Genomic DNA, 15,518 nt, shown 5'->3' with positions numbered 1-15,518 from the left:
ACAACAACCCCAAATCCATGGGACACAGAGAAAGCAGTCCTGAGAGGGAAGTTCACAGCATTGCAGAAGCAAGAAAAATCTCAAATAAACCATTCTAACCCAACACCTAAAAGAGCTAAAAGAAAAACCAAACCAACAAACAAAGCCCAGAATAAGTAAAAGGAAGGAAATAATAAAGATCAGAGCAGAAATAAATGCTATAGAAACTAAAAAATAAAACAATACAAAAGATCAATGAAACCAAGAGCTGGTTTTTTAAAAAGATAAACAAGTCTGGCCAGTGTGCTTCAGTGATTGAGTGTCGACCCATGAACCAAATGGTTCAATGCCCTGTCAGGGCACATGCTAGAGTTGTGGGCTCAATCCCCAGTAGGAGGCATCCAGGAGGCAGGTGATCAATGATTCTCTCTCATCATTGATGTTCTATCCCTCTCTCCCTCTCCCTTACTCTCTCTGAAATCAATAAAAACATACTTAAAAAAAAAAAGATAAACAAGATCGATGAACCTTTGACCAGACTCATCAACAAAGAAAGAGGAGATTCCAAAATGACGGCAAAGTGGATGCTACACTGATGAACTCCCAGAACCAAAGTGGAATTACAACTAAAATACTGAAAAAAAACTGTCCTGAATAATCAACTGAAGACTAGCTGAAGAGATTCCTGATAGCCAAAGACAGAAAGTAGAGCCGCACAGAGACAGGTAGGAGGTGCCGAGGCACGAAAGGGCTGGCTGGGCTCCTACAGGCAGCAGCTGAAGTTCCTGAAGGATATCTCAGCTGTGGGGGGTTCCCACTGAGAACTCTGGAGTCTAAACCCCAGGCTGGGCTCCCCAGCTCAGAGAACCAGAACTGAGAAAGGTGCCCAAGTAACATCTGGCTGTGAATAGCAGCAGGGTTGCTGTCTGCCAGAGAAAGAGAGCTGAAAAGTCAGGCACCCTCTAAAAGGGCCAACACACAAAATTTCACATGCAGCCACTCACCTTGGGCTCTGACAGAGTGGACTAGTGCTGTGTGAGCAGAAGCCAGGATGGGGGCTCTTGGATTAGACCTCTGAAGGTAGTCACCTGAATTTCCTGTGCTGAGTCATTGCCTCATGCTGCAGAGGGCATCTGTCTCTGGTGAACCTTTACTATCCAGGTGGTTTTTGCCTGGGGGAAAAGCAATTGCCCCACCACCCTATTGAAAAATGCCTTACCCCCTGCTAGGTAAAGCAGACCTTGGTGCACATCTTCCAAAGGCACCCAGCCCCAGCAAAGGGAGACACAAGCTTTGGATTGCTGATAGCTCCAAACAGGATATGCAGTGCCAGACAGAAACAGTGTCTGACACTGTCCTGCACCAGAGATTGGGAAGCATAGCAGATCTACGTAATTACATAGTCACAAACCCAAACAAGCAGCCAAAATGGAGAGACCAATAAATAAATAAATAAATACCCCCCAAACGAAAGAACACGAGAATTCTAAACAAGAGAGATGGAATTCTCCAGAAGAAGAGCTAAATTAAATGGAGGTAAGAAATTTATCAGACATACAGTTCAAAATAATGGTGGCAAATATGCTCAACATCATAAGATATAGTAACTATGAAGAATGACATACACTAATAAAGAACATAGTGGAAGGAATACACAGCAGATTAGGGGAAGCCAAGGATCAGATCCGTGAATTAGAAAACAGAGTAGAAAAAAAATCACTCAGAGAACCAAAAAAAACCAAAATCAATTAAAAAACAGGACAGCTTAAAGGAGCTGTGGGACAACATGAAATGCAACAATATTTGCATTATAGGAGTGCCAGAAGGAGAAGAAAGTGAGCAAGGGCTAGAGAATGTGTTTGAAAAAATAATGGCAGAAAATTTCCCTAACCTAGTGAACAAAAAAGTCATACAAGTTCAGGAGGCACAGACTCCCAAGCAAGAAGAACCCAAACAGGCCCATGCTCAGACACATCATAATTAAAATGCCAAAAATTAAAGACAAAGAGAAAATCTTAAAAGCAGCAAGACAAAAGCAATTTGTTACCTACCAATAAACTCCCATAAGGCTGTCATCTGATTTCTCATCAGAAACTCTACAGGCAGAAGGGAATGGCATGAAGTATTCAAAGTAATGAAAAGCAAGGACCCCAAACCAAGATTACTATATCCAGCAAGACTAACATTCAAAATAGATGTTGAAATAAAGACCTTCCCAGACAAAAAAGGGTAAAGAAGTTTGTCACCACCAAACCAGCACTGCAGAAATGCTTAAGGGACTGTTATAATGAGAAGAAATAGAAAAAAACAAATGAGACTACATCAAAATAAAAAGCTTCTGCACAGCAAAATAAGCCATCAACAAAATGAAAAGGGAGCCCCTTATGGGATAACATATTTGGCAATGATATCCTATATAATAAAAAATTAATATGCAAATAGACCGAACAGCGGAACAAACGGAACCACCAGACAACTGGTTGCTATGACATGTGCTGACCACCAGGTGCTGTGCAGGGAACATGGCGGGCGTCGGCCGCGGCGGGATGGTGGAGCTGGTAAGCAGGGGTGCCAGACCAAGGCAGGGCCTGCTGGTCGCTGTCACTGGGGCGAGCCTTTGGTAGTTACTGAAAATTCTTTGCTCCTGTGCACCATGGGCCCACCCGGTGCTCACACCTGCTGCCAGCACCAGTCCCACTCGCACCCGCTGCTGGCGCCGGCCCCAATTGCTCCACGCCGTCAGGGAGTGTGAGCAGGGCTAGCGCCGTCAGCGCATGGGAGTTGTGGCAGCGGGAGCAGGGCTGCAGGTAGAGAGGGGACCTGGGGCCACGGCAGGAAGGGCCAGGCGGAGGCACAGAGGATTGGCCAAAACCCACCTCTGTGCCCACTGCAGCCTCACAGCCTACAGTTCCTTTCAAGGTGCATGAATTCATGCACTGGGCCCCTAGTATCTAATAAAGGGTTAATATCCAATGTATATAAAGAACTCATACAGCTTAACAAAAGGAAGATAAACAATCCAATTAAAAAATGGGCAAAGGACCTAAATAGACTTCTCCAAAGATGGCCAAGAGACATGAAAAAATGCTCAAAGTCACTGATCATCAAAGAGATGCAAATTAAAACAAGGAGGTATCACCTCACACCTGTTAGAATGACTACAATCAACAAACAATATATGCTGGTGAGGACGTGGAGAAAAGGGAAACCTTGTGCACTGTAGGTGGGAATGCAGATTAGTGCAGCCACTGTGAAAAGCAGTATGGATTTCCCTCAAAAATTAAAAATGGAACTGCCTTTTGACCCAGCGATCCCACTTCTGGGAATATATCCAAAGACTCCCAAAACACCAATTCAAAAGGATATATGCACCCCTATGTTCATTGCAGCATTATTTATAACTAGAGGCCCGATGCACAAAAATTTGTGCAAGAGCAGGCCTTCCTTCCCCCGGCTGCCAGCACCGGCTTCCCTCTGGCATCTGAGACCTGGGCTTCCTCCTCCAGCCGCTGGCAGGCACCAAGGACCCGGGCTGCTTCCCTCCTCTGGCCGCCCACAGGCACCCGGGATCCGGGCTGCTTCCCTCCTCCAGCTGCCCGCAGGTACCTGGGATCCAGGCTGGCTTCCCTCGGGCCACCCACAGGCACTTGGGACCCAGGCTGGCTTCCCTCGGGCTGCCCACAGGAACCCGGGACCGGGGCTGGCTTCCCTCCGACCCCGGCTTTGTCAAGAAGGACGTCCAGAATGACGTCCGGTCTAATTAGCATATTACCCTTTTATTATTATAGATGGCCAAGTTCTGGAAACAGCCCAAGTGCCCATCAGTAAATGAGTGAATAAAAATGCTGTGGTACATTTATACAATGGAATATTATGTGGCCATAAAAAATAAGGAAATCTTACCTTTTGTGAAGCATGGACAGACGTGGATGTTACTATGCTAAGTGAAATAAGCCAGTCAGAGAAAGATAAATACCATACGATCTCACTTACATGTGGAATATAATGAACAAAATAAACTGTTGAACAAAATAGGTCCAGATACATAGATGCATGGGACAGACTGACAGATCTCAGACGGAAGGGAGGCAAGGAGTTGAAAAGAGATTAACCAAATATATTATATACATATATGCATAGCCCATGAACACAGACAATAGTACAGGTGGGGTAGGGTTTGGGTGTAAGGGAGCAAAGCGGGGATAGGAATAGGGGACATCTGTAATACTATCAACAAAATAATTTTTTAAAAATGGGCAGAGGACCTGAACAAATATCTCTCCCAAGAAGACATACAACCGATACATGAAAAGATGTTCAACTTCAAAGCTATTAGGGAAATGCAACGCAAAACTACAATGAGATACCACCTATTAGAATGAGTACTATCAACAAGACAAGTAATAACAAGTGTTGGAGAGGTTATAAAGAAAAGGGAACCCACATTCACTGCTGGTGGGAATGTAGACTAACTGATTAAGCCACTATATAGAATAGTCTTGTGGTTCCTCAAAAAATTAAGAATTAAGAATAGAGTTACCATATGACCTAGCAATCCCTCTTCAGGGTATCTACTTGAAAAAAATTTTTTTCGCAAAGATATATGCACCCCTATGTTCACTGCAGCATTATTCATGGCGGCCAAGACATGGAAACAAAAGTGTCCTTCGATAGAGGATTGGATAAAGATGTGGTACGTACATACAATGCAATATACTGAGCCATAAGATAAAATATTGCCATTTGTGACAACATGGATGTACCTTCAGAATATTATGCTAAGCAAAATAAGTCAGAAAAATCTAAGGACCATATGATTTCACTCATATGTGGGAAATAAAACTGAAACTCATAAACAGTATGGTGGTTACCAGAAGAAAGGGAGTGGGGAGTTGGGGGACCAAGGAGGTCCAATATATTGTCACGGAAGATGGTTTGACTTAGGGTAGTGGGCACACAATGCAATATATAGATGACATTTCATAGAAATACACACTTGAAACCCATATGATACTATTAACCAGTCACCCCAATAAATTTAATTTTTAAAAAGAGGAGAAAAGCAAAAGGAAGAACTACTCAACATAAAGGTGCTAGGACTTGCTGAGTTTAAAATAAAACCTTTTCTCATTCTCAAAAACAAAATTATAATGAAAAACAAAATATAGGCTATGTCACATACCTATGCTTCTTTAAATACAACTCAGATTAAGTACATATATTAAAGAGATGAAATCCTGGTCAGACTGCCTTTTTTTTCCCTTCTCTCAAATCAGTAAAGAAGAAAAAGTAAGCATGGAACAGTTCATAAAAATTATTTTTTCTTCTACTAAGAGTTGGGGGTAGTTTCTTAGGAATATGGTGTACCATTTTCTATCTACTTGCTTATTCACATAAAACTAACGTTCATTTTTTAATCAGTGGATTAAAAAAATTGGAATCAATCTAAAAGTACATGTTTTCCACTTTCAAACATAAAATTAATAGTCCATATTTGTGGTCATTTAAGTTTAATCTAAGAATTGGTGACAGTTGTTTGTAAATAAAGTCAAAAGAATTTCTAACATCTGTTTCACCAGAGTTTGCTGTGAATAGTTAAGGATTATATTATTAATATAGTAACAGAGTTATTTAAATTTTATTTTCATATATATGAATTTATTATCCCTGACTTGTCAAGCAAATGCATGAAACAACAAAAAATTATTAAGAACCATGTATGTGTTCTAAAGTGAAACCAAGAAATATAGCTGGCCATTAAAAAATCAATTAATGGAATTATCGACAAGATACACAAACATCATATAAGAATAATAAAACTTTCAATTATTACCTAAAGAAGTAAAAAGAACTCAACAATTTTTAGTACCATCCTCAATATTAAAATATATTGTATAGTAGTCTCATTTCCTAATTCTAAAGGGTTTGTAGAGGCTTTATGGAATTTTTTTAAAAAGGTACCAAGAACACTAGGAAGTTATAGCTATACTACCCTCTAAAGGTGAATGGTAAGAAAAGTATATGATCAGGTTAATCTTATTCATGGGTATAAACTATATAATTAAAGTTTACCTCACAATTTTTTAATTCCAAAATACCTAAAGACATGGTATTTCAGGATGTTTTTAATGAAGATTAAAATACAGACTGATAATAAAATACAGACTTTCCCTAAAGTTTTAACTTACATGTCATAGCCTTTTGACTCACAGGCACACACAAATCAGGATGCTAAAGCCAAATGACATTACATTATATTTCATGCAAATAATCATATGCTTATTCTGACACAATATATTTTATATCCTTATAATTGCCAGAAACATGATTGAGTTTACTCATGAAAAACCTATGGGTTGTTCCGTAAATGACTATGACTCAAAAAAAGACCTACTACTAAACATTGAAGTATTATTCTTATAATCATGAAATATTTTCTAAAATAAAGATGGTTACAACACTTACCTCTGTCTTTTTATTAATGTGATCTGTAAAATAGAATGGTGATACTTCATTGAAGGAAATTAACAGATAAAATATTTTAATATGTAAAAAATATTTAAACAAAGTAACAAGAGAATTTCAAAATTATGAGTTTCAGAAGTCATTTGGGGGTTGCCTAGGATTCATCAGATTTACTCTTCTAAAGATAAGATGTTAAAATTCAGTATATAACTATTAATTTGTTCAGCTTTGGGACTAGGTCTTATATTCCAGTAAATGCCACCCATAACAAAGAGGTATTATTAAATTTTAAACATTTGAATTTAAGTTTTGGTTTCACATAGTATGTTTGGAAGGAGGAGAGAATTTGAGAGGGCACAAAATATGTCTAAAATCAAATCACAGGATACTATGACTGCAAAAACTATACAGACCACTGCCTTTGTGGAATAAAATAAAAAGTCAAATAATAATTTATGTCCTTTAAAACTATTAGCTAGGTTTTGTTTTAAAAAATGCATCATAGTGATTTGATATACTATAAAAATTCTAAAAATTAACGTATATTTATAGAACACAAAAAGAAGGCAAAACAAATATATCTAGATTAAAGAAATCATTTTCTTAGTAACAATAGCATTTGTGAAAAGGGATTACAGAATGAGGAAAAGGAAGACATAAGGGAATCCACACAGAAGACTGAAACTAAAGTACAAATAGGGAGCAAGTGTTCTTATTTAAATTGAAAATTATCAGGATATCTAATATTTAATAAGACTTCTTGTGGACAGCAAAAATTCTCCATTCTCAAGGACTAATAATTGAATAGAATAGCTTTCTTATGATTGAGAATCTAAAAGTTGAACCAGTTCTCTAAAGCATTCACTAATCAGAATAGAGTCCATAAAGATAGTAAATGTCAAAATCACAAGTTTCAGATCCAACTACTAAATCTTAGTAGATTACAATTTACTAGCCTATTCTACTTAGCATACAATGTGATGCCAGAACCTGAGAAAGAATGTGTTAATCACATCTTATAATTGTTTCTCCTTTAACAGTATTATACTGATGTCTTTCTCAATCCATCTAATACATTTATATAACACTTAATAAATCAAACATATGGAAAATTGAGTTTCTTTACATGCTTCTGCTTAATTTTTAAGAAAATATTTCTTATATAAAATCTTTCTTACTAAAATTGGAAATTTTATTTTAGCATACATCTGGTCCTTTTAACCCCAAAACAAAGCAATTTTCCTGATCCTTAAAGGAGAGCAATAGATCCTCTAAATTTATTCCTACTTTCATTAGGCTTGTTTCTGAAAACAGTACCAGTAGGGTGTTTTGGGTTTTTTTTTTGAGATTATTGCTATGGTATTATTAATCCTCACAGAACAAATGCCCAATGTATTAATGCTAAATTCATATGAATCAAATATGCTGCTCTGCCATTGAACAAACAACTGTCCACTTGGTTGGTATAATCACAGTGCTGTTCAAAATAATTTTCTGACTGCTGTCTGATATAGAAGCTACTGGTCACATGGCTACTGAGCATTTGAAATGTGGCTAATGCAACATTTAAAAAATTTTTATTTTAGTTCATTTTAACTAATTTATATTTAAGTTGCCACACATGAATAGTGTGGTATCTAGGGTTTTCATCATTTCCAACATCAAAAGTAAAGTGTTTAGTGGTCTGTCTTCAAAAATTTAGTGGATGGTACAATTTTCTTCTATCTTCTCTTTTTGATAAAAAAAATTTATAAATGATATTATAAAGAATTTTCTGGTAATAACTCTCATTCTAAAAATTTGTATTTTAATTTTATAAGATGTAGCTCCAGATAATTTGAGGAGGTTGACCAATAATGGATGAAACCTAAAGATACTATTCCTGATCTAGTTTAAACCAAATCACTTTATGTATAAGGACAAAAATATGTCTCATAATGACTTAAAAACTATAAATGTTAATTTTTTATTTTCAGTGAGTTTTAGAAAAGGGACAAAATTAGAAATACAAAAAGATAAATTCTAGTTTTATGGGGTTTTAATGATTGATTTAAATTACTTTAACATCTAAATGGTTTATTTCCAAACAGGATTACATTCTACATTCTAAGTAGCAGATTAACAAAACCATTTTACTTACTTTAAAAATTAGAAATGTACTTACAAATCAAGTAAACAAAGACTTAGAACAGTTACTCTATATACAGATTTCACACATATATTACCTTCAGATTGAAAATCTTTTAGTGATACTGTGAGAGGTTTGTCTTTTCCCTGATGATTCTTTCTTTTATCTTTTTTATTCACAACCTTTGACTGAGTTGAAGCATTTTCATTATTTTCATACTCCTAAAAAGAATTATAGACAACCATTAAGCTTACTTTACAGTAGCAAAACTAACTCACCAACAGGTAATATGTTCATTAACATTTTCTTTCTAAAAATAAAAAGCAAATAACATATAAAAACTAAGGCTAGCCAACTTGTATAAAAAGATACCCGTTTATTTATATAGTCAATCTCTTGCATCTTAACCATTAAAATAAAAACAAGATGCTTACCTTGGTCTATTAACCCCTCCAACTTGCCACCCTCTTCTCCATTTCTGGACCAAACTTAAAACAATAATCTACCATCAATTTGCTTAACACACACACACACACACACATACACACAAACCACAAAACCCCTGAAATCTGGCTTCTGCTATTCTTTGACACTAAAGAGGTCAACTTCCATTTAAATGCCAAATCCAAAGGACATTATTTTTCAAGCATTTCTTGATTTTCTCAATGCATTTATGACTACTCTTCAGTCTCCTTTCACCAGCTTCTCTTTTCCTAACTCTGTTCTTAAAAATGTACCTGCTATTCACTATTATTCCATTCTAACCCATTCTTATGCTTTATACCCACTGTTCTTCAAACTCAAAAGTTTAAAGTTCTACCTATACAATGATAATTTCTGTATGTGCAGACAACTCAACTGGGATGTTCATTAAGCATCTCCAATTCCCTAGAAAGGACTGATCCTTTACTGAGTATCCTGTTTAATGCCACCCTCACATACAAAACTATCTAGGCCAGAAACCTCAGTCATTCTTGCTTATTCTTTCTACACACTTTATATCCAAATTAGTCAGTATATCTGGTTGAGTTTACCTACTAAACCTCTCTTAAATCTATTCTCTTTTCTTCATACCTTGTTATTTCCCCTATCTTCTTTTGCTTGACACTGCAACACTCTAATTTTATTCCCTCAATCCATCTTCTACACTGCTACAGTATGAGTTTCTAAAATGAAAACCCAAATTCAATCTAGAAGTTAAAAATATTCAATAGTTCTCTGTATATGTATAAAACCTAATCTCCTTAGCCTGGTACACAAGGTTCTTTATACCTTATTCTTCTGGCAGTATCTCTAGCAACTCCAGGTCTCTAAATTATAGTTTTTAAAATATGCTATATGCTTATACGCTTGCCACTCCTCCTGAGAATGCCAACTTTCCTCTTACCCACTTGTGAACTTCTAATACATTTAGAAAGATCCTCTTTTAAGAATCCTTTCCTAAAATCCATCCCCATCAAAGGCACAGAAAGTTCTTCCAACTTTCTGAATTCCCTCTGCACTGAGAACATACATCTCTCAATACTATATGCCATAAAAATATGTATGTCTTCCTTCACGAAATCCAAGGAATGGAACCATGTCTTAATCTTTGTATTGGGTACCTAGCACATTTTGTCTATTCAAAAAAATAATTGTTGAATAAGTGATAGAACAGAATAGATAATGCCATCTCAAACCTTAGTTATTATAAAAATCCTTAAGCTAAAATATAGTTTTGTGGGAGGTTTTGTATTTAAAAAAATTTTTTTTTATTGATTTCAGAGAAGAAAGGAGAGGGAGAAAGAAATAGAAACATCAATGATGAGAGAGATGTGCCGACTGGGAATCAAACTGTGACCTCCTGGTTCATAGATGCCGCTCAACCACTGAGCCACACCAGCCAGGCACAGTTTTTAAATTAAAATAACTGACTTAAAACTCAATGACTACACTACATCAATGTAATCACATCAAACTAGCCATCGCAGATTAAAGAAGTTCCTCCATTCCCTGAGGTTCATTATTTTTTGATAAAACCAATGCTTTTGGCTACTACACCTATGTACCAAGAAAACGGGCTGGATGCATGGTAGTTCATAATACCATCTACTCTACTCCTCCTCTAAAGATACAGCTAACCATTTTAGCCTTAGAATCTAGATATATATCTACCAAATTTGATAAATTTCCAGTGTAACCTGAAAGCCCATTAAATGATTTAAGTCACAGTAAAGCTAACTGTATCCATTTTTGTAATTGTCAGGTTTGTGTCTAAATGAACAAGTAACATGCCCTAACCGGTTTGGCTTAGTGGATAGAGCCACGGCCTGCGGACTAAAGAGTCCCAGGTTCAATTTCGGTCAAGGGCATGTACCTTGGTTGCGGGCACATCCCCAGTCGGGGGCGTGCAGGAGGCAGCTGAATCGATGTTTCTCTCTCATCGATGTTTCTAACTCTCTATCCCTCTCCCTTCCTCTCTGTAAAAAATCAATAAAATATATTTTAAAAAAATAAAAAAATAAATGAACAAATAACAACAAAATTACAGTTACTCTTGATTTTTCAGGATAACAGGAATAGAGAGACATGGAAAATGAAACTAATATATATAGTGTACAAAAGCCCACCTCATTGGCTTTCTTCCTCTTCCCTTTAGCTATGAATAGCAAAATCATCACCTGTTATTTTAATTATTCTCTTCCCTTCATCTTGAGTAAAGAAGCTAGTGTACAATGACATAGCCTAAAGGCCCTAAGCATGACCAGAGGCCCATTTATGACTAACTACTGAGTAAATTGAGCATTTATATTATCTTCATATCATTTAACTTTTGTCCTTTACATGTATTGGGAATTTTTTGATCTATAAAATTTATTCAACTTGTGATTAAATACAGAAACTGAAACCAACACTACTTTTTTACGTAAGTGTTCCTAGAGTTGCAAAATGTAGAATACATTTTAGCACACAGCCCAACATCACAGCTTAGTGACAAATTATCAGAAATGTCCTCCCATTTACTTTAGTTAATTATAGTGTATCTCCAGCAGAGGGTCCCATAATGGATGGGACCCTGTACTCATACTTACCTTGTATTTTTAAATTTACTTATTTTCTATGTTCATTTAAAATAAGTTAAATTATTTGCTGTTAATTTAATTTCCTCTCTTCCCTTTATATTTGGAAGGAAGTTTTTAAAATAAACATTCCAAATCATCAGACAAAGCTTAGGCCACGTTTCTGTTGTCTTTCAAAACCTGAGGAAGAATCTTATTATAAAAACTGTGTGTGCCCTTGCCAGTGTGGCTTAGTTGGTTGGAGCATCAACCCATACATCAAAAGGTGGTGGGTTTGATTCCCAGTAAGGGCACATACCCAGGTTGGGGGTTTGATCCCTGGTGAAGGTGCATAAGGGAGGCAATTAATCGATATTTCTCTCTTACACTGATGTCTCTCTCTTTCTCTCTCTCTTCCTCTCTAAAATCAGTATTTTTTAAAAAGACCTTATGTTTTTATTTTTTAATTGAAAAACAAAGTAAACACAGCATGATAATATTCTGTTACCACAAACTTTAAAGAGAATTTTAATACAAAATTTGGGAAGGTTGGTCCTAACTTCTGACCACTTAAACCTAATATAGCTAAATGAATAAACGTGTAAATACCTTTTTGTGTTCTTCATATTCTAATTTACTTAGCAACAATGCCTTCTCAAGATCTGCTTCAAACATTTCAGAAGTCAGCTAGAAAAAAAAAAGTTTCATAATAAATGGATGATAGCTTTATATCACACTAGCAAAAATAACTATTGACAATATATACAGGAAAAGAAAAAAATACATATATATATTTTAATTTTTTTATTGCTTAAAGTATTACAAAGGGTATTACATATGTGTCCTTTTTTTTTCCCCCTGCCCTTGACAATCCCCTGGCCTCCACTACCCCCCAGTGTCTTATGTCCATTGGTTATGCTTATATGCATGCATACAAGTCCTTTGGTTGATCTTTTACCCCCCTCCCTCCTGCCCCCCAACCCTCCCTGGCCTTCCCGCTGCAGTTTGACAATCTGTTTGAGGCAGCTCTGAGGAAAAGAAAAATATATATTAAAAAACAGTCTAGGTTCTCCAAAGTTATCACCCATGCCAAAGTAAGGAACCCTGTATTTTATAGAAAACTAGAGGCCCGGTGCATGAAAATTCATGCACTCGGGGGGGGGGGGTCCCTCAGCCTGGCCTGCACCCTCTCACAATCCAGGACCCCTCAGGTAGGGTCCATAGGCCTGGCCTGAGATCAGGGCTTATCTGGGCTTTCCTTCCCCCAGCTGCAGGCAGCTGGCCCCACCCCCACTGCTGCCACTGCTTGCCATCTGTCCTCTGCAGGGGACAGGCTGGGGTACGATGGCTTGGCTGGCCTGGGCCTCCCTCTGCGGCCCAAAGCAAAACTTCCAATTTTGAGATTTCCATTTGCCCTTTGATCTGGCCAGCCGCACACCTGCCACAGAGTCACTGCCAGTGGCCTGGGCCTCCCTCCTTCTTTGCTGGGGGGGGGGGGGACGGGGCCAGCCCTGCGAGGGGTCCTCTGCCTACCTGATCACCCCTAACTACTCGCATGCTACCTGGTCACCCCTAACCACTCTGCATGCTGCCTGATCACCCTAACTTGCTGGGTGGCAGGGCCAGCCCTGCCAGGGCCCATCTGCTTACCTGATCGCCCTAAACGCTGGCCTGCCTACCTGATCACCCCTAACTACTCGCCTGCCTACCTGGTCACCCCTAACCACTCTGCCTGCCTGCCTGATTGCCCCTAACCGCTTGCTTGGGGGCGGAGCCAGCCCGGGGAGGGGCCATCTACCTACTTGATTGCCCCTTAACTGCTGGCCTGCTTATCTGATCGCCCCTAACCACTTGCCTGCCTACCTGATCAACCCTAACTGCTGGTCTGCCTACCTGATCACCCCTAACCACTCTGCCTGCCTGCCTGATAGCCCCTAACCCAGTGGTTCTCAACCTTCTGGCCCTTTAAATACAGTTCCTCATGTTGTGACCCAACCATGAAATTATTTTCATTGCTACTTCATAACTGTAATGTTGCTATTGTTATGAATCATAATGTAAATATCTGATATGCAAGATGATCTTAGGCGACCCCTGTGAAAGGGTCATTCGACCGCCAAAGGGGTCGCGACTCACAGGTTGAGAACTGCTGCCTTAACCACTTGCTTGGGGGTGGGGCTAACCCTGCCAGGGGTCATGGTGGTTCTGGTCTCTGGTCATTCTGGTTGTTACATGGTGGCTGGCCTTTTATTATATAGGATACCAAAGCAAAACTTCCAATTTTGAGATTTCCATTTGCCCTTTGATTGTCAATAATTCATTGTATATCACATAATCCTTTGCTTTATAAATTTGGTTTTTTTGCTTTTGTTTTTTAATATCCTCACCCCAGGATATTTTTCCATTGATTTTCAGAGAGTGGAAGAGAGAGGGAAAGACAGAAATATCAGTGACAGAAACACAACGATTGGTTGCCTCCTGCACAAGGCCCAGACCAGGGAAAGAGCCTGCAACTGAGGTACGTGCCCTTGACCAGAATCGAACCCGGGACCCTTCAGTCTGTAAGGCTGACACTCTATCCACTGAGAAAACCAGCTAGGGCTACAAGTTTTGCTATATTAGCCATGTTTTTTTTTTCTTCAAGTGATTTAAAACTCATAAAATGAAGTCTTGTATATAAGTAAATTTAGAGGCACACTTGGAACTAACAATAACCATAGTTTGTTACGAATATGAAAATTTAAAATACCTATTGACTCCTCTGACCTATTCCTTCCTAATTTTTGTTTTCATAAACAGGGATTTCATTTTAGACAAATTTCTTCAAATGAGCTATATCTGTTTGTTCTTTCATTCATTCATTCCCTGGTATAAACCAAGACTTTAAGTGCTCCTTTAGTAAGGACTCAAATCTCTGAAGCAACTACATCCCATGAGAGGTTCTGCCCATATACTGGGTGGGGCAAAAGTAGGCTTACAGTTGTACGTATGGAAACTAATACAGTAATTCATAAATAATAATATAGTAAACTGTTCTGCAGTCTCACAACTGTAAACCTACTTTTGCCCCACCCTGTATGTATAAACAGACACTCAAGTCTCCCAGCCTCAGTGATCCATTTTTCATGACGGTGATAGCCCCTTTGAGTAAACTTAGGACTAAAGATAAAATCTGTATGATTATCTGGTATTTCCTGATTGTTGAAACAAGGCATCCTCTAAAATTTCCAGGAGACTATGTTCCATTTCTCCCCAGCACAGGTATTTACAGATTGATTTAAAGCAATTTTATAAGAAAAAGATTTCTTTCATGAACTCCTGCTTCAGCTTTCTAACTTTTTATTTAAGTACTAGAGGCCCAGTGCAGCCCCGCCCCCTATTGGAGTGGGGAGTGTGATCAGGAACTGCCCAGGGGGAGGGGCTGCAGGAGGTTGGGCAGCCAGCCCCACCCCCTATTGGGGTGGGGTGGGCCTATCAGGGGTGGGGCTGGTGGGCGTGAAGGGGTGGAGCATTTGGCCAGCCAGCCCACCGTTGATGTTGATCGGGGTGGGAGAGTCCGGTAGTGGGCAGTTCTTATTAAAGGATACTTTTGAGAACAGTAACTGGGAAGAATGGGAAAAGAGCAGGTTTGAGCAGAGGAATAAGTAAAGCTGCTTGGTGGCCAGGGATCAGCCTCAGTGAACCACAGAGAGAGCTCTTGGGTCAATGGGGAAAAAAGGAGACATATGTACCTGATCGGGCCAGTTCGCTGGCCACAGTGGGCGTCATAGCAACCGGTCATTACAGTCGTTATGGCTTTATGGTCGCTGGCTTTTATATATATAGAAGATGGTTGATATATAATATTAGTTATATTAGTTTCAGGTGTACAGCTATGTTCTCTTTAATAACCACATTTACAATCACTA

At 38.4% G+C, this 15,518-nt stretch overlaps 1 protein-coding gene across 3 annotated transcripts in view; it reads right to left on the bottom strand.

The window, feature by feature from the left end:
• The window catches only part of GKAP1 (G kinase anchoring protein 1), a 61,136-nt gene that overhangs the window by 22,758 nt on the left and 22,860 nt on the right, over positions 1-15,518 (bottom strand). For all 3 annotated transcript variants that reach the window (XR_002831982.1, XM_006100017.3, XM_014465457.2), the window contains exons 4-6: positions 12,220-12,297; positions 8,670-8,793; positions 6,445-6,467 (exon numbers count right to left, since the gene is read on the bottom strand). Coding sequence is in view for 2 of the 3 variants with exons in the window: in XM_006100017.3 (XP_006100079.1) it covers positions 6,445-6,467; positions 8,670-8,793; positions 12,220-12,297 (225 nt within the window). In the remaining variant the exon portion in view is untranslated. The remainder of the gene's footprint in view (positions 1-6,444; positions 6,468-8,669; positions 8,794-12,219; positions 12,298-15,518) is intronic.

The sequence above is a fragment of the Myotis lucifugus genome, unplaced genomic scaffold (assembly GCF_000147115.1).
Source record: "Myotis lucifugus unplaced genomic scaffold, Myoluc2.0 scaffold_295, whole genome shotgun sequence".
Taxonomy (NCBI): domain Eukaryota; kingdom Metazoa; phylum Chordata; class Mammalia; order Chiroptera; family Vespertilionidae; genus Myotis; species Myotis lucifugus.
Note: the sequence above shows the minus strand (reverse complement) of the source record. Positions and strands in the feature narration are given on the sequence as shown.